The 19715-nt window shown below is 38.6% G+C and overlaps 1 protein-coding gene across 1 annotated transcript in view; it reads left to right on the top strand.

The window, feature by feature from the left end:
• LOC107044172 (protein dpy-30 homolog) overlaps positions 1-18948 on the top strand; it is a 51221-nt gene extending 32273 nt beyond the window's left edge. The window contains exons 3-4 of the mRNA XM_015265962.1: positions 11750-11942; positions 18499-18948. Coding sequence (XP_015121448.1) covers positions 11750-11942; positions 18499-18918 — 613 coding nt within the window. The 3' untranslated portion in view covers positions 18919-18948. The remainder of the gene's footprint in view (positions 1-11749; positions 11943-18498) is intronic.
• The last annotated feature ends 767 nt before the right edge of the window (positions 18949-19715 follow it).

The raw sequence follows: 19715 nt of genomic DNA, 5'->3' as shown, positions 1-19715 counted from the left end.
GTTCTCACCATCGTCCATTACAAAAAAGAATCGATGAAATCTGGAAATTTGTGATGAGTTGCTGTGACCGAAGAATTCATGACAGTTACATTGATTGTATCATACTCATTCGCGAATTGGCCACAAATATGGGGCTCGAAATTTTGTTAATGTTCAAATTATTCCACATGTTGAAAAACAAAAGATTCTTTTGTACGCATCCAGTTTTGAGAGAATCTAAAATATAACGTATTGCGTCTCTATTGTCGCCACCCCCCGCCTCCACCCACAAGTACATATATATGCAAGTATGTATGTTCAAGATCTGAAATTTGGAGATGCGGAGGAGACCTCGGTAGCTCAATTGGCAGAGCACCCGTCCGGCAAACGTGGAGATGTGGGATCATACCCCACCTGGGTTCAAATCCGTGTGCCTCCGAATTTTTCAATTTGTGCATTATTAATTATTTAATTATTTCCCTCATATACAGGTTCGGAAAGTTGATAGATAGCATATAGCATCCCGCTTTCCATGTAATCTATACCGTAATAGCATCTAAGGTTGACCGAAAAAAACAGCGTTTCGGTAATATAACATATTCCGGCTTATGAGACTGCCCTTGATGAGCGAAAAAATTCTCAAAAGATAAAATGATAAGACACTATATTTTTTGTTGAAACTCTCCATTAAAGATTCATGTTTAATGCTTGATTATAAGGATAAGTCTACTGAATGCACATTGATAGATAAAAGAAAAGATAACTACTGTGCCTGCGCAGAGACATGAGCCGAGTGCTTGATGCGAGGGGTGCGACAAAAACATAATTAAGTGTCAAGGAAAGAGAAAAGGAAAAATTTGTGTATTTTAATGCATTTCCACTCATAAAAGGCATTGTTCCTATTGTAATCCATCCATTTATTTTATCAGAAAGCGTTTAGCCAAGATTTTACATATAATTTCAACCAAATATTATGCATTTTTCTTCCATTACCTTTTTCGTGGAGTCTGCCTAATTTTGGCGACCTAAAAACAAGTTGATTTTTAACATTCTTTCCCTTAAGGAATTATTGAGATGATGAAATCGGTATTCTACGCATGAGTGATACCTATGGTCACGCAGGCAGAAAAAATATATCATGAAAACAAGAAGTACGCATCCATCATATGACAGAATGCACCCGATTTGAGCAATTTTTTCCGTGCAATTTCCGCTTGTCGTCTTTCATTCCGCTTGACGTCCATCAATTCCTAGATTTATTTTACCAAGCTGGCAATTCATTTTTATTGGGAAATATTCGCTTACAGGAAAATTTTGATTATGTAAATAACAACTTCGTGGGAGTTGTTGCGGAATGTAGTGTGATGAAAAAGAAAATACTAATTCTACTTCAATGGTAGAATTATCATGTGATTTAATGCTTTCATGAAAATGGACCATGACAATCTGTCTTCACGTAACCAAATGTGATTGCCATGTGACCGTCACATTCTATCTAATCAGTGGCACCTCAGGTAACAGCAGTTTTAAATTCAAAAATTTCCCAATGGTAACCACCATTGATCGATAGTTGCAAAACGTTAAAAATCAGGAGGAGCATGACCACAATCGTTGGCGAAGATCTAAAGTTGGAGGATGAGGTTGATATATACAGCGACTTGAAAAACTCCGTGTCAAGAACTTTGGTTTTGCCCCTACTGATTTTTTATTTCATGGAGAATTTTTTTTAGCTTCCTTCTCCATTGAGAATTACTTTGCGTATAAAAATCTGATCGTGCACCATATCTATTTATTCCGCAGTCCTGACTGAGCTTTTTTTAAATTTATTTGTATTTTCCAAAAATCGTCATTCCAGTAATAGCCAAGCAAAACTTTTCCTTGGCGCATTTTTTTTAAACATTCATTTTTATTTTTTTGGGGTGATTTCTGCAAGTTTGTCAAAATAAGCACAAAATTGTTTTTATAGCATGATAAATTTGTTGTTTTCAATCGAATTCATGTTTTCTTCAGAAAAAAGAACATAATTTTAATTGATAATTGAAAGGAAATAAACAGTTCCACTCCAGATTCATGGTTTCTACTGACTTTGATCTATTTAGTCAATATTTTTAGACTCACTTTGTGTTTCCCATTCAATTTTTTGTTTGATTTTCTATGAGGATAGTCGTTTTTGGTCAGATGGATTGATTTCCTTTCCGTAACAGCTGAACAAAATGTTCACTCGATATATATTTTTATAGGAACATCAAATTTAAGTTTCCCAAATTGTCCAATTTTTCGTGTAGCGGAAACATCACATGGTTTAAATGTCCGAATATGCAATTTTTAGAGAGCGGCAGTATTTGTCTGTATATATGTACTGTGACATAATTTCTGAGATTCACGGAAGCCTCTATCCACTACGCAGCCCTCTGACGCACAATAACCCTGAAACGAAAAATTGTTAGGCGCCAGATCGTTATTACCAGCACGACTACTGGGAAACAAAACGGAAAATCTTCTGACAGCAGAAACTCCAACAGGGTTTCCCACTAGCTCGAATTGGAGAACTGCGTGAAGGTTACTAGAGAAGTTTAAGCTAGATATGTGACCAGGTAGCGAAAATAACTCAACACGAAATTTGTCGGGGAATTTACAAACAAAAATTAATTTTTAAATAAATACTCGATGTAAAACAAATTAAATCATCTCTAAACCCCTTTTCGATGAACCAAATCTTTCAACGATTATCGACACAAACATTATTTACAAAATTCACATTCTGTCAGACAGACTAATATTTGATAATAAATTATAAAGAAAACAAAGAAACATAATAAAACAGACTAATCTCTAATCAGTCAAAGAAAAATCTAAAAATTACACTGAGTCAAGGAAACCCTAAAAGTCATATAAATTCAGAAGAACCGGTACAAACCAAAGAAAATATATTTGTTAGAGCAATTTGGATTGGTGGACGAAGAGAACAAGGACAAACGATGTTGACAAAAACTCTCTTATTTTTATTTCTTTTCTAGATCATTTTCACACAACTAAAAGAAACAAATATTAAAGGATAGTAATAATTTGAAATGTTCGAATGAGTACCAAGGCAGTTCTCGATGATTCGAGAAGCTGATTTTCGCGGCCTTGGACTCTGCCCAAATGTTAATGACCCTTGGGGACTGTTCTCGAACTTGAGAAGCTGATTTTCCTGGTCCTCAGATGAAATCAGGACTGTTCTCGCACTTGAGAAGCTAATGTTCCCGCCCCGATAAAATGTTCTAGAGCCCAAGTGTAAGGACTTTTCTCGATTCGGTGAAGATGATTTTCCCGGTCCTTTACTTCTATTATCACACTCGCACACTTTCCCCAAGAAAATGCCAGAAAGAATTTGTCCCAGTGTCGTTCGTATCTGATCTTTACTCTTCAAAGTCTGATTTAAAACTGAAACTGGGAGCCCGCCGGTTCCTCGCTTATATAGGAATCTACCTTCCGGAAGTTTCCGACCTCATCGATGCGCTCATCGATGATGAGTACAGTCACCCATTGAGATTGGTAGAGACTGTTTATTCCATTTATAGATGGATTGGAATCGTTGTAAATATTCCTTCGACCATTTTGTTCAAAAACTCTGGATCATTTGACTCAGATGTTGCCAACGACTCAAACGTGATGTCCTCAAGGACTCCAGATTTGGTTCTGGGATGAGAGTTAGCTGTTGACCAATGAGGAAATATGCCGGTGTCAGAACATCTAAATCGTCCGGGTCGTGAATCAATGGACTCAGAGGTCTGGAATTGAAAATTTCTTCAATTTGAGCCAAGATGGTTGCCAGTTCCTGATAGGTCAAGGATGATTCTCTAACAACTCGTTTCAAATGGTATTTCATTGATTTCACACCGGCTTCCCATTTTCCTCCAAAATGTGGAGCGGATGGTGGATTGAACACCCATTTAGTTCCGTCATTAGTAATGAGTGACGCCAGATGATTTAGTTCACTTGATGATTGAGAAAAGAGACGTTTGAGCTCTTGATCAGCCCCTTGGAGATTTGTTCCACAATCACTCCATAGAGTTGCACAGATTCCTCTTCTAGCAGCGAACCTAGGAAAGCGTCTGTAGTATAGTCGGTGACTATTTCAAGATGTATGGCTGATGTTACATGACAGACGAATAGAGCTATCCAAACCTTGTAGGTCCGATCGGCTCTTCCCTTCCAGGTTTTCAAATTATACGGACCAGCGTAATCGATCCCCGTATGTAGGAATGCACGTGAAGGATTAGTCCTCACTGAAGGCAATTGCCCCATCAATTGTTGAGCTTGATGACGTCGATATCTCGTGTACTTTACACATTTCAAGAATCCAAAATGTGTTTTTCACATAATTAAGACTATCTGGAGTTGAGCCATGAAGAGTTGGGGTATGAGCGTCCCGTATTACTAAAGTCGTGAAAACAGAGTCTCGTGGAAGAATGAAAGGCTGCTTGGTGTTAACTGGAACAGGCGAATTTCTTAATCTTCCCCTGACTCGAAGAAATCCTTGATCGTCCAGAAAGGGAACTAATATGATGAGTGGACTGGAGCGAGAAATTTGTTTTTCAGTTTCAAGTTGTTTGATTTCAGTATGGAAGTACTTATGTTGAATGGTTTTAATCCAGAATTTCTTAGCGTCATCTAGTTCTTCAGATGTGAGAGGGTAAGTGAAAGTTGAGTTAGGTACTCTTCTCATTCGTTGCCCAACTCTTTTGCAGATAGCAGCCATTCTGATTAGTTGTTGCAATGGTGAACATCGATTCAGAAAGTCCCAATCATTAGCATGACTTGAAGCAGAACAAGAGACGACTTGCGTTCCTCCAGGTCTTTTTTAGTTGTTGATGATGGAATTAGTGATGTTTCAGGCCATTTTGTAGAATCTTCAGCAAGCCAGCCAGGGTGGTCCTGACCACCAGAGATGATGTTCTCGAAGCTGCACGGCTGTAATACCTCGTGTGGCGCAATCTGCGGCATTTTCCTTACTTGCGATGTGTTTCCATGTGACTTGACGAGTACTTTCCTGAATAAAACACACTCGGTTGTGAACGAAATCTTTCCATTTTGCATGGTGATTGTTAATCCAGGGACAAACAATGGATGAATCTGTCCAGAGGTAACAGGCAGCTTGCTGAAGATTGAGACGTCGCTGAACATGAATAATCAATTTTGTTAGAATGACAGCAGCTGTAAGTTCCAGTCGTGGAATTGTCATTCGCTTAAGCGGAGCGACCTTGGTTTTGGCACATAGCAATGATGTGTTGATCTGTTCCTCATTATTAATTGTTCTGATGAAAACTGCAGCAGCCATCATGGACTGAAATGCATCACAAAATCCGTGAATTTCAGTCGATGAGGACAAGGAGTTGCTTCCGATCAACCTAGGAATCGATATCTCGTGGAGATGTAGTATCGGGAATTTTTCAGTGTATATATGTATATTATTTGTGGGGAAGTACGTTCCAATGTCGCGACATTCTGTCCAGGCATTGGGGAACTACGTCGCTTTGTAGTAGAGTAGATTTATTATAGGGTAGGATTAAGACGAGCGAGCTGCAGTATTTTTAAGAGTAGAGTTGTAATATTTTATTATAGACGCAGCTGTAAATATTGTTTGCGGGGAACTACCCGAGGATTAGTCTAGACATCGGGAAACTACGTCTCTTGTATTCGGTTAAGTTTAAGATAGGTAACCTTAATTACTAAGACAGCTGCGAGTAATGACGGTGGGCCCTGCCCCACGCCGACGACGTCACCAGAGAGAGAGAGAGAGAGAGACGTGGGCTTGAGTGGCCCACGCCACTGACGTCAGAGGGGAAAACTTTTCCCACCAATGAGAGCGCAGAGAGGCGTCCCGTTTCCATGGTGTTGCTAGGGTCAACCCAAGAGTGGGGAGGGCCCTGGGGCATCATGAAAACCCGGGTGAGAGGACGGGAAAAATCAGAGTGACAGTAATTGTCGTAGAGTAAGAGTAATCATCTCACAGTTAGTCGTCTTAGAGAAGAGTCTCGAGTTTTTAGAGTTGAGTCGTGGAGAACCGAGTGTGAGTGTAACCTTTAGAGTCGTGCGGAGTGTTACAGTAATTTCAAGTTTAATTTGATAGTGTATATAAAAAGTGTAAATATATATGTGTACATACTCAATATGTGTTGAAGAGAACTTTATTTAACTGAAAATCCTTTTAAAAAAATATCCCCACAGAGATTCTCCATTTGCTGGATGATTCGTTCCCAATTTTTTTTTGTGGTTCTGGAAGAGGGTCATCCCACTGAAGTTTTATTGCCCACAATTCTTGTACAAAAATCTTGGTTTGGATGATCAAAGGGCTCAGGAATCCTAGAGGGTCAAAGAACTGTGATATCCTTCCAAGCTGAGCGCTTGGATATCAATCCGGGTGGTGGCGGTGTCAAGCAGAAATGCAAGGTGTCGGATATTGGATTTCAGAGCAACCCCAAGGCATGTACGATAGTATCATTGATTCTCATTGATGTTGTACTAGCTTGGTGCTCAGATGGAATGAGATCTAAAAACTCAGGCTGATTACTTGCCCACTCTCTCAATGGGAAACCGCCCGCCATGCAGAGCTCATATACTTATAGTGCCTTTCGCTGAGCCTCCTCTACAGTGTTTGCTCCGCCGAAAACGTCATCAACATATCTTCCCTTAGTAAGAGATTTTCCTGCTAATGGAAAGCTTCGAAGATGAGGCCAATTTATTCTGGTGACTTGCATCTTAGGAATCGTGGAAGTCAATTTCGGGAAGACATGTGCTTTGACCGTGATCTGCGCTGAAGAACCGAAGATTGGTTTGATTTTCAAGGATGCAATGGCCGTTGTATTACCAGTCTGGTGAGAACCAATTCCAAATATGGGTAGGCTTGACGTTTGTCAAGGTAGATGGAGTCGTTGGACTAAGTTCTCGGTAACCAGTGAAACTTTGGATCCTTGATCTAGAAGAACACGAGCTTGGACAGACTCACCAAACTGATTTATCACCTTCACTTGAGCAGTTGCGAGAAATGTCATGGTCTGAGCATCTGGAATCTTCTGGTGAATTTGAAGTACTTAAGTCTCAGCAGGTTTAGGGATTGAAGCTGGTTGTTATTTTGGTGATGGTTTCCCATTCGTATTGGACGAAGTTGTGTGTAAAAGGATATGATGACGTTTACCACATTTTTGGCATCGATAGTTTGACGTACACCTCTTCACCTGATGACATCCCAGGCAGTTGTAGCAGAGTTTGTTGGAATTGACATAATCACGTTTCTGCTGAGTTGTCTTCTCTCGAAACTTTTCACAACATGATAAAGAATGATCCTTTGAGCAGAGTTTGCAAGATTGACTTGAAGGAGCAGTACTCAGGCCAGCGAAATGGGAACGAGAGTGAGTTGATGACTTTCCTGGCTGCGATCTTTCAAAGACCTGAAATGACAACCATCTCGACATCAAGAATGTTTGGCACCGGTTCCAAGTTGGTGGCGTCTTGGAAGTTCCTAAATGTTGTTCCCAATCTTTAATGGACTCAGCATCCAACCTCTGAACTGCGATGAAAACGAAGATGTCATCCCAGTTATTGACTGCTCGGTGAAGAGTCTCGAGTGTTCTCTTTGTTTGAGTTACTGACGTATATAGTTGTTCCATCTCAACGGCGGACTCTTTCGTCATCATTTTCAGAGTGAACAAGTTCGGCAGGGCAGCATTTACTAATAGCCTATCGTTCTCGTGGAAGGCCATGAGTGCGTCCCATAACTCTTAGAAGTTGTCAGCCGTAAGTGGTGTGTTTTTGATTAATCGAGCAGCTGGACCAGTCAAGGCGTTCTTGAGGTACTGAAGTTTCTCGACTGTTGATAGAGATGGGTTGGAAATCACCAACGAGATGAACATATCCCTGAAATGAATCCATCGTCGGTCAAGTCACCATTGAAAGTTGGAATTTGGATCCGTGGTAGCCAAGGACCTTGATGATAAGTTTGTGTAGGAGTTGGAGTTCTTAATGACTCAGGTGTCATCCTTAATGAGTTGTGCATCAACGTCTTCATCTTGGCAACTGTTTCCATAGAGTTCTCATGAACTGCTGCGTAAATTCTCTCGATGAAGTTGAGATAGTCTGCGTTGCTCCTCAGGTTCTAGCCTCATCAGCGCTAGGTTGATGGTATTGTGGTTAGCGTCGAACTTCTGCCACACCGCTTGAAGAATGCTCAATCTGATGTCCACTCATTGATTGGTAGGTTCACCAGTTTCAATAAGATTGGAGTATGCATTGATAATGAGTTCTCTATAGGGCAATTGTTGTCCAATGTGGGGTTTAATGTGCTCGAGTCTCATTTTGTCAACTCGCTCTGGAATATTCTGTTCGCCACCATATCCGGCTCGAAGGACCAAGAAAAAATGTCAGTGGTGGCGTCAACCACTAATCCAAAAATCCGCATGAATTTGACACCAATAACACGTTGTGACTCAACACCGGAGAAATAACAAATTTAACGTCATGCGTCACTCCCTTCAATGCAATCGGAATCACAACCGTTCGCAACCACAACTGACGAATTATGAGACCAAGAGATCTCCAAACCCAATTAACCCATCCAGTCTCTCGGCACACTACGGACACAAGAACTCGACGCACCAAAATCCAACAAAACATATAAACTCACAGACCCGAACATGACCGGCAAATATAGCCGCCGATTAGACTCAACACTCACTTGACAGATCTCCCCGACTGTATCAGATTGGCCAACCCCAACAAAATCGCTCAACCTTTCCGGAGGCTCAATAATTGGCGCAACATCCGCGGAAGTTAAACCATTGGACGATAACTGAACTTCCCTCACCTGGCTATCCATAATATTTTATCTCACCAGCGGTACGTTTACTGAATCCCTTAATACTGCCCCTTAATTCCTCACCGGACAGCAGAGGGTCAGCAGAGGGTCAAAACCTACAGTCCTGCTTTCAAGTTTCCCGCCTTCGTTGATATGGGCTCCCAACATAGACCCTTCCGAAATTATTGTATCTCTTCACTGACCCTCCACCAGCGTGGTTCGCGTAATATGCAATTTAAGAACTCATTTTGCTCGGTAATCAATTCTCTTGAAATGAAGTGGCACGTTCAAGGGTCCGTACTCGAATGGTATCATTCCACCACGATTGCACCTTATATCTATTTCAATTGTGCGAAATGAGTATCTCATCAACAGAATATAATAGGTATTTGAAAAAGTAGCACAGTGTGTGGCTCCATATGTATAACCAGCAGCATTGAGTGGTACCACTCGTAAAAGAGATGACTGCACGTCACCCGTTACATAGGGTACACAAAGTCACTATAGATGAACAAGCTTTCAGGTAAACCCCTGGCCAGACTGGCTGATAGATATCTTTCACAATATGGTTTTACGTTCGTGAAACTGTGCACGGACCTCTCAATCCGAAACATATCAGCCAATTTATCCGAAAAGTCTAATGCGTGTACCATGTTACCGTATGTTTTGGAGGCGCAATGTCTTCTAATTTTCACAATATCTTATTGGCTAGAATATTCAAATTTTATATGATCCTCCAAGGGTGCAAAGTTATTCATAAAACCCACGAGATCCGTCAGGTCCTTGAAAACCGCAGTAGGTAGAAAAAATGTTTGTGGCAGATTTGCCTAGCCCTTATTGTCTTTTCCGCTGCTAACATAGTTGATGGAGGCATCTTTCCTACCACGTACATGTAAAAAATTACAAGGAAACTAAATTTCACTCAGGCCCACAACGCATTGTCCTTCCAACTCAACTTGTTTCGGGAGCAATGTTGTATATTTTGATGCTGTACTATCGGGATGATAGTCCATGCTGCTGTTGCTTGGGAACATCATATATTACGTGTGCAAATAAGTTTTAGAACACTTTGAAAAAAATTTAAATTTTATTTTCGAAAAAAAGTAAAATACATTTATTCATCAAAATAATCTCCATCATTTTGAATGACCTTCAGCCATCTGTTAGGTAATTCACGGATGCCTTCCGCAAGGAAAGTTTCATCTTGCGAGGCGAGGAAATTATCGACCTAACCCAATGATATTTGCGTTTTGGATTTTCAAAATAAATCCACTTTTCATCGCCGGTCACAATTTTCCACAAAAAAGACTTTCTATGTTACTTATTGTAAAGATTCAAACATATGTCAAGTCAGCTATCTTCATTTTCTTGAGTCAAGAAGTGTGGCACCCATTGCGTTTAAGCGATAGGAAACGGTCTGTTGAGTTACTCCAAGCTGTTTTGCAAGTTGTTTTTCCGTCTGGCAAGAGTTTTCATCCAGCAACGCTAGCAGTTCCTGGTCATCCACCCTTACAGGGGCCCCGGTACGTTCACGGTCACTAACGTTGAAATCACCTTCTTTAAATCGCTTATACCAATACTCACATGTACTTTTAGATACAATGTTGTCCCCAAGAACAGAACAAATCGATTGACATGCTTTCCTAATAGTTTTTCCTTGATGGAATTCATAGCGAATGCAGTGTCTAATAAATAGCTTATCGGTCTGCATGTTTTATTCACAGAATTTAAGGTTATGTTTATGACTCCCTTATGTTTTGATACTACATAACAAACCCCACCATATCATATGTAAGCGGTAACTTTGAATTGCTTTTATGGCACGGAATCGAAGTGTCCTAAAACTTATTTGTACACCTAATAAAATTTGTTCCTCTTCATTTTTCTCCAATAACGTGCAGCTCTGACGTAGGTATCCACGAATCAAATTTATCAGAATATCCCTCCGAATGAACACGAATTTGTTTCTTTTTTTCTTTTTCGTTTGAGCGTATGACACGTTGAACTATAAATTCACCCTTGTCCGTTTGTTTATTGACAAGCACCAACTCTGGCTCGTAAAAAAATCCTTCAATTTGTTCATCACCTAAATCTTTCAGCTCGTATATTGGTAATGATTATTTGATAACTGCTTTCGTTATTTGGAATATTTCTTTACTCCAATTGGTCTCAGCCTTTTTCAAAGATTCCTTTCCCTCGACTGATGCGCACATAGTCCCCAACTTTGAATTTAAAGATTTCTTTACAAGATTTCTCCAACTTGTACCGATTTTCTATATTACGCCATGCATATGGAGGATTATCGATAGTAACAGCCGCAGATGCCATCTTTATTGACGAATGTCTCGAGTTGTTATAAGAGTCGACAATTTGTTCCAACACATCCATATATTTATATGTTCAACTATGTGTAAAGTAACGCCACATGCGTTCCTTTAATGTCCGATTAAAACGTTCCACGATTGCGGCTTTTATGTGAAGATTACATGCAACACGGAACTAAATTTTTTTTATCAGAGAAAAATTTTTGGACACAGCTAGCCATAAACTCTTTTCCCTTGTCAGTTTGTATACAAACAGGCACACGACCACCGCTCCTTCCCATTATAAGTTTAAAGTCCTCGAGTACCTGCGGTGCTGATTTGTCCTTCAATGGTTCAACCCAAGCAAATTTGCTTGAAACGTCAATGACCACAAGTAAATATGAAATTTCGTCATTATACGTCTTGAGTGATCTCAACTCAACCAAATTAGCCTCCCACACATCATCAATGTTTGTCACTGTATAATGTAACCGTGGAAATTTATATCTGATGGGTCTGTAGAGTGTATAAGTATTCTGGGCATTGAGCCAGTTTTTTATTTTATTTTCAGGTATTTCTTTTTTATATTTGGACAAAATAATAATTGTATTCGAATATGTCTTTGTTCCAGAGAGAATTCGTTATTAGCATCCATACAAAGGATGATCCTGTCAAGTTTACTTATAGTGGCTGTGCTAATGAATTTAACAAAATCCGCATCCAGCCGCATAAGTCCCACGGAGGAGATATATGTGGAGATTCCGTACATAGCAGCAACTTGGGATTCACACGAATATTATGAAGATTCTTCACAAAATGAACAGGTATATTTGACTCTATTAGAACAAAATTTGAATTTAAATACATGTCAATCATCAATCCTTTAGATGTTTATAACAGTTCCGTTACTGGTTGGAAAAAGGGTGTGGGGTGTTATCCATTCGTTGTATTCACTCTTGTACTTGGGACCCGCACGTGCGAAGAATAATCGTCAATAGTACCCAATTTTGAATCAATGATTCCTGTTCGAGTACTGGACATTATCGAAAGATCTTCGTGTTGCCATCGCTTAATTTCTCCATTATTAATTCAGAAGACCCAATCATCTGATTCAAAGTGCCTATTATTACCATAATATAGATCACATTTGAATGTGGCTAAATCGACATTATTAGCCGCGCGTGATGGACTTTTTTGTAACTTATTTACTGAATCGCCTAAAAAATCAAGATACGCGGTAACGTATCAGCCAAGACAAGTTTTGACTCCGACTGTATACAAAATCAGGCCGAGCCACTGGCCGAGCGCATTGCGTATCTATACAGAACACACTATCCTCCTCCACTACCTCTAAATCATTGACATTCTGTATAAAAAACGGGACGATAAATTGGAGAAGTGTCCTTAGTTACATTATATAAAATGTATTTTTTGGATTGACGGTGTAATGTAATGTAATTATATAAAATGTATTTTTTGGATTAACGGTGAGAAAGTTACGTGCATAGCATCGGGCTGATAGTCACTTTCTCGCGATTGACATTATAAAGTATCATAATCAAATTACAATGTTGACAGCGCCGGTCCAAATGAGGCTCACATCCAACGTCGATGTGTTGCCACCAGTGCGTTTACACGTGGATTGTGATGTTGTTATGGAGAACCACGAGAAACGTTTTTTTTTTCACTTTAAATTACATATCAGAGTAAAACAAAAAATTAATTCAGTGTTTTATGTTTGTTTTTTCCGTCGAAAATTCAAATTTCTTCCCGTCACAGCTATATCCGGACTTCGGAGATCAAAATCTTTTGTGAGGTTATGATTTGTATTTGGTATCTGACAGACCTGTGGTCACGGATTTTTTCAACTCACTATCTATATTAATTTATTCTTCCATCTTCTGATCCGCGCCAAGGACGTCGGTCCTGCTCCTACAGATTTTCAATTTTATGGAGAATTTTTCATTCAATCTTTTTTCCATTGCGAATTGTTTTTCTTATGAGCAATTGATTGCACACTATTTATGCGACATTCTTAACTTGGCTTTCTTTTTCATTTATTTGTATTTTTCAAAAATTATTTAGGGAATTGAATAGGAGATAATCATTTGATTAATTTTGATTTTAAAAATTATTTATAAAATAATCTTTCAGATGTAGGATTCATTTATAAAATAATCATTTGAATAATTCTAATCTTATGATCGAATTATAACATCTTAACTAGAGAAAAATTTAGATTTGCTTATGAATTGTTTAAGTAGGTTTTGATCACCCTTTAATCATAAAATGAACCGATGAATCATTTTTGATTGTTATCTTCGTTACATTCTAATTGGGAATCATTTCATTATGATAATTATCTATGCTTGTAATCCCAAATACGTTTGTCGATTAAATCTACCTTCTGTAGTCTTTTTCATTATAATATTCAGATCAAGTTATGATTGTACATCAATTATTGTCATTAGTTGAAAGTCTATATAACATTTGTAAATGAAGGAATTACATCTCATTGAATTCCTTCCTAATTTTTTTTTTTTTGAATAGTAGAAATTCTTGTTATCTTGAATTTTGATTGGTTCAATGTTAATTTCACATTTGAGTTCAATATTAAATTCACTTGAGACTTTCTCTCAATTTTATATTGAAATTAGAGTCAAAATAGAGTCAAATCATCCATGATTTAACCAATTAAGATAAAAATAAATGGTTTTTGACATAATTAAATGAGAGGATTCATAAAAATACAAATAAATTTCTCATCAAATTTTTGATAATAAGTTAGAATTCTTGTAATTAATTTCTATTTTCTTTCACCGGAAATTTAACTATTTGAATTCAGTAAGAACTTTCTTCATATTATGATTCAATGAAATCTGTTATAAAAAAATATATATGAATTTAACCGACGGTAGTGGCCGTGCGGTTAGAATGCTAGACTCGTATGCCAATGATCCGGGTTCGCTTCCCGGCACCGGCGGTCAAAATTTATAGCGGTAGTCCCGTCAAAAGGACGACTGTACCAGGGCAGATTTTTCCCTCGAATGAGGTTTTCCCTCCCTTCGGCAAATGCGGTACAGGGGGTTGAGGAGGGTGGGAAGGGAACAAATCGTAAAGACCCGAAAGGGTATACGAGAAGAAAAATTTTATATATAAATTTAAATTTGAATCTAATTAAAAATTATATATAACTTGAATTGTGTTATTATTTGTAGAATTAAATCGAAAGTCAGCCAGCCTATCCCGAGCTATTTCCGAAAGGTAGGCTCTAAACAGGTAAACATTCTTTTAATGTTATGATTTGTTAAGAATTATTTTATTAATCTTGCAAAATCATGACGTAACATTTCTGAGATTACAATATACTCTAATCCTCGTTGGAAAGCCTCTGTTTTTCGATGACACGTACATGCTTCGATAAGGGACTCTTTTTGATTCTCAAAAGATTCGGTATTAGATACAAAACCTCCTAACCAAATTTTCCGGCTCAGTATCAATGTTGTGCCTCCAGTAATTCATCAAGTAACATTCACGTTTTTTCAGAAATAAAGAAGGTTTTAAAGTGTAGTATTCAACTTCTTCAGTTTTCAATTTTGTTCTATGTCATAGAATTAGCAAAATGTATAAAGACACAGAGATTCAAGTCTTTTGGGACGATTGGGATAATAATCATCACTGAATGAGGGGCTAAATATATCTCTGGATTGTGCATCTAATTTTCCAATTTCGTCGTGGTTTCATCTTTCCGGTTACGAACCATTCTCACGTCAGTAGTATTAGCTATCATCTGGCATTAGTTCCAACTTTCGTCACCACGTGGTACGGGCGTCGCTGTTAGGTCCGTAGCTGGCGGTGGATGGTGAGTGGGGAAAGAAGGCGGCGCTGATGTCGGGTGGGTGCAAGGGGGGAAGCGTAAAATATTCGAGAAGAAGAATCAAGAGACTATGACCCTGGGCGCAGTAGCCTCCGAGGGCCTTAGGTAAACACAGCTGCAATTAGGAACAGTTGTCCGCAAGGGTCTGGTGTTATGAATGCCTTAACAATAGACAATGAAACACTTGTACAAATTTTACATTTTCTGGATAATTTCATTCATTATCTCGGTTACATTTCGGGGAAACGCAAGGAGCGTTTCTTCTTATAATAATTCTGACCGACATAAATGTTGGAATAAATGATACAAATCTGCGCGCTCTATTGACGTCATTTGCTTTAGTACATCAGTCATGCAGGCAAAGCGCTAGTCTCTCTATTGCAATGTTATGATTATTATTGCGTCTGCTCCGATGTACGTTTACAGTCGAGTCAACACGTATTTACTATTTCGACGATTAAAGATATATAATTTTATTCTGTTAGTGCTGTTCTATTATTTGAATTCCACCTTTCACGAGATATAATTGACAACAGGTTATGGGCCCAGTTCTGTTGTGATTCAGAGTTTTGAAAAAGAGAGTTAAAGCATCCGTTGAATAAGGTTAGAAGCGGTTGGCTTGTTAAAAAAATACATAACTGCCGCCATGGCTGATGGAACGGTTGGGTCCACAACAATCCAGTATCTTACGAGGGATAATTACGAAACCTGGAGACTCCAAGTCGAGGCATTGTTGATTAAACAAGATGCATGGGATTACGTCAGCGGGGAAAAGCAAGCACCAGTGGTCAAAGAGAATGACACAGCATCTGAAACACTTTACAAAACGTGGACGCATGAAGATCGAAAAGGTCAGATTTCATATTAACGATCAGTCCACATTTGATAAAGTCAACTAAATATTGCACAACATCGAAGGAGGTGTGGGATAAGAATCTGAGTTCGGATCGAAAGGCCCTGCTCGAAAGGCCGCTCTTTTTCGTCAGTTGATAGAACACAAAATGAAGGAGGGTAACGATGCGAAGGAGTACATGGGCAAGTTTTTCGATGCAGTGGACAAATTGTCAGTAATGAAGATGGTGATTAATTCAGAGTTACTGAGTATTTTGTTGTTATGGAGTTTACCCGCATCGGTCGAGAATTTTAGGTGTGCGATAGAGTCTAGAGATGATCTGCCTGATCCAGACATATTGAATGTTAAAATAAAAGAGAAGAGTGATGCCCGTAAGAGATCGGACAAGAAGGCTGGTGCCTTGTTGAGATGCTGGTGCGGTGTTGGCCAATCGTCAGGCGTCAGGTGGTAGTGACAAGAAGGAGCGAAAATGGAAGAGTGGAAAACGTCGCTATGAGTCTATGGTTTGCTACAGGTGTAATCGTAAAAGGCATATTGCTAGGCATTGCCATTCAGCTGCCATGGGACAGTCACAGAATTACAGAATGGAGTCACAGTGTCACAGAATCCAACGAACAGGGAGGATGTTTATATGGAAAAACAGCTCACGAAAAGTGGTTCGAGAAGAAGCCGAAAGTAAAACATCTAATAACTTTTGGTGCTAAGTTTTATGTTCTAGACAAGACACCTGGGAAGGGGAAATATGCTGAAAGGTCGCTTGAAGGACGGTTGGTTGGGTATGCTGAAGATGCTACGGTATATAGAGTATGGATTCCAAGCGAGAAGAGGATAATAATCTCCAGAGCCGTGAAGATTTTAAATGAGTTTCCTCGGAAAGCTGTCCGACCTATTTTGGATAAATTTATTGATATGAAGGTTCAGAACTCGAAGCCAGTGGTCAAGGTGTCTGATGAGGGGCAAAAAGAATCGTTTGTGAAGTGTTCAGCACATGAGGAATCTGTTGAAACAGAAATTGGGCCGAATTTACATCATCGCAATTTGGATTGCCCCCATCGGCAATGCGTCCCCGTTCGATGAGCTCTTGTTTTTGTTATGATTCTTCTTCACAATACCGTCAGCATTCTTGTTGATCTGTTTTATGGCGTCTTTTCTCCGACACCTGCAGTTCTGCACTGTCAGGATTTCGATATTATTTCTTCAATTTATAACATGACGTAGTCTCATGCTCTGGATTATGGCAAAATTTCCACACTACCTCATATGCATTGATAATGTGTCGATCTGGAACAGGTAGACTCGATTTTGGCTGCATTTTGCATTCCCTCGCCTGATACCCTGCTTGATGACAAGCGAAACACCCTGACTCCAGGGATTGTCGCCCCGTTGATTGAACATTTCCCACTTGAGAAAGCCTGGAACCACTGGAGCCTCCTCCATAACTCGTCGAGCACTGTTAAAAATTTTCGTCTGAATTTTCCGTGTCAAATCCCGGAAATTTTTATCATATTCCATTTCCATCGAAATTTCAGGAATTATCGTCATTGAAAAATCAAATATTCCATTGATTTTCTATTCGAATGATATGAAAATCAATAAAATACTTGATTTTTCAGTTCAATTATTCCGTGAAACTTCAGAAAACTCTGGAAAATTCAGAAGAAAAGTGAAAATTCCTGTAATTTTGGGTCTGAATATTCATATTCCATTGAAAATTCAGTCAACTTATGAAATTTCTGTCTCACTGCCACTGAAAACTCATGAATTTCCTTGAATTTTACCTGAAACTTGAAATTTCATAACCATTTTTCCCTTAAATCGGATTCAATGTCGCTCCCATGAGAATTACTACCACATTTTCCATGAAATTTAGAAAAATTTCTTATAGTGAGTCATTTGAGAACCCATGGAATCCTGGCATAGTTTTATCCAGTTCAACTGCTCCAAAACGGGCTTCGTGCAATGTTTTGCAATTGTGTGCTCGGACCAAAATTTGAATCTGCCCGCGCAAACCATGTTCGAAATTAGCTTTCGCCAAGGTTAACAAGGATTTCCTAACTCCAATTTTCTCTTTCTCGTCCAGATCATCGGCTAGCAAGTTTTGTATGCCCTCGATTGAATCAAGTGTTACTCGTTCAGCTCTGGCTGCGAATTTGCTGACGTCCTCATCATTTTGTTGCTGCAAATTATTGAAGTCTGCATGTAATCAAACGAACGATTTCGACTTCAGACAAAAAAATAGAGTGGCTAACTTAAGTTCATATGTTAAATATTAAATTTATATTGAGTTTATAAAATTGTATATCAAATAAATAACCTTAATTGTCGAAATATGGAATCAAAGGAGTTTTTGCAACAATATGTGTGTAAAGGATGGCTCAATTTGAACATGATTATATGAATTTATTTTAGAGTCTAGCCTATTGACTGGTATGACGATATGTCTATACAAATGTAGAATCAGTACAACAGAATCTTCTGAAATTCTTCCGAATTTTTGACAGGAATTCAACAAAATGCGTTAGAATTTTCTGAGATTTCTTCATCCGTGCAGTCCTTCGAAATCACTGTTGTGCAGTAGTTTTTCATTACATTCCCATCCATCTAATAATCATGAAAACGGCAAGGAATGAACTAATTAATTCTTATGCAGACAGGAATCCCACGCAAGGAACATTCCTACTCCAGTAATGTCCGGAGGAAGAAAATTAGCTCACTCTCAATTACAAATCCCATGGATGTTCTTCGACAACGCTTTATTTTGGAATTGGCACGTAGGCGGCAGATGCAGCAGCAGGAACAGGCTAAAGCTAATCGAGAAATACTCAATGATATTGGAAAGCGATCGACGGGATATTTTGGGTTAGTTTGTCCGAGCATTAAGACAAAGAATCGTCAAGTGCTACGTGAACCCATCAATCAGATGTATTCTAATAATCCTGACTGGAGTCACCGAGACAGAGTAGATTGGTATTATACAGAGCATTTCAAGGAACTAAATACAGGATTTTATCAATTGAATGAGGTGAGTTTCGATTCAATTATATTAAGTTTCACTAATTGCTATGATTAATCTTTGAACGTTACATCTGAGTCATTTGCGTTGTCAACAAATAAATAATCTGTATCATTCAAAATAAATTATCTGTGTTATTAGATGAATAATTGTAATTCTTTAAGTATTTTGGCTGATTGACAAAATTGGCAATGGAGTCAATGACTCATTTTTTGAATTAAAAAAATTGCTTTTTTGTCCTGAACACAAATTTATCAGAGTGAATATTCTCATTGATTTCAATATATGAATTACCTATGTAGCGATATGCATGGCAACTTTGTCCACATTCAGCTGTACATGTAACAAAGTGAAACATTGCTCGAAAAACACCAGCTCGACCTCATCGTCACTTGAATGCAACAGATTGTGCAATTGCATGAATTATTCATGATTACACATGCATCCAATGGTACACATTTTTTATGTGTATCTGAAGAACCCCGAGATCAGTCATCTGCAGAGACAAGAGCCCCACCAAAATTTTGTGAAGACCGTCAGACAAACAAAATTCAGCGCAAATTCGGCTGTTACCAAAATCCCACATTCTCCTATTTTAAACTCAAATGCCGTATTTATTCATTGAAATGAAGCTGAGATTTCGAGGTTATTGCCTTATCCTCGGTAATATGCAGACACAGCTTCAAAGTTATGCAGTTACAGAGCTTCAAAGGTAGAAGTAATGAAAAACTATTTTCGAGTAAAACGAAATCAAAGTTCGACGTAGTATTATCAATCCTTCTACTTGCAAGTTAAACAGATACCTTTGACATCACAAATCAGCGTATACCAAGTTTAAATGATTTGCTATTCAT

This window comes from Diachasma alloeum, unplaced genomic scaffold (genome assembly GCF_001412515.2).
Source record: "Diachasma alloeum isolate Michigan unplaced genomic scaffold, Dall2.0 Dall_scaffold_00681, whole genome shotgun sequence".
Taxonomy (NCBI): Eukaryota; Metazoa; Arthropoda; class Insecta; order Hymenoptera; family Braconidae; genus Diachasma; species Diachasma alloeum.
This window is presented reverse-complemented; position numbering and strand designations above follow the sequence as displayed.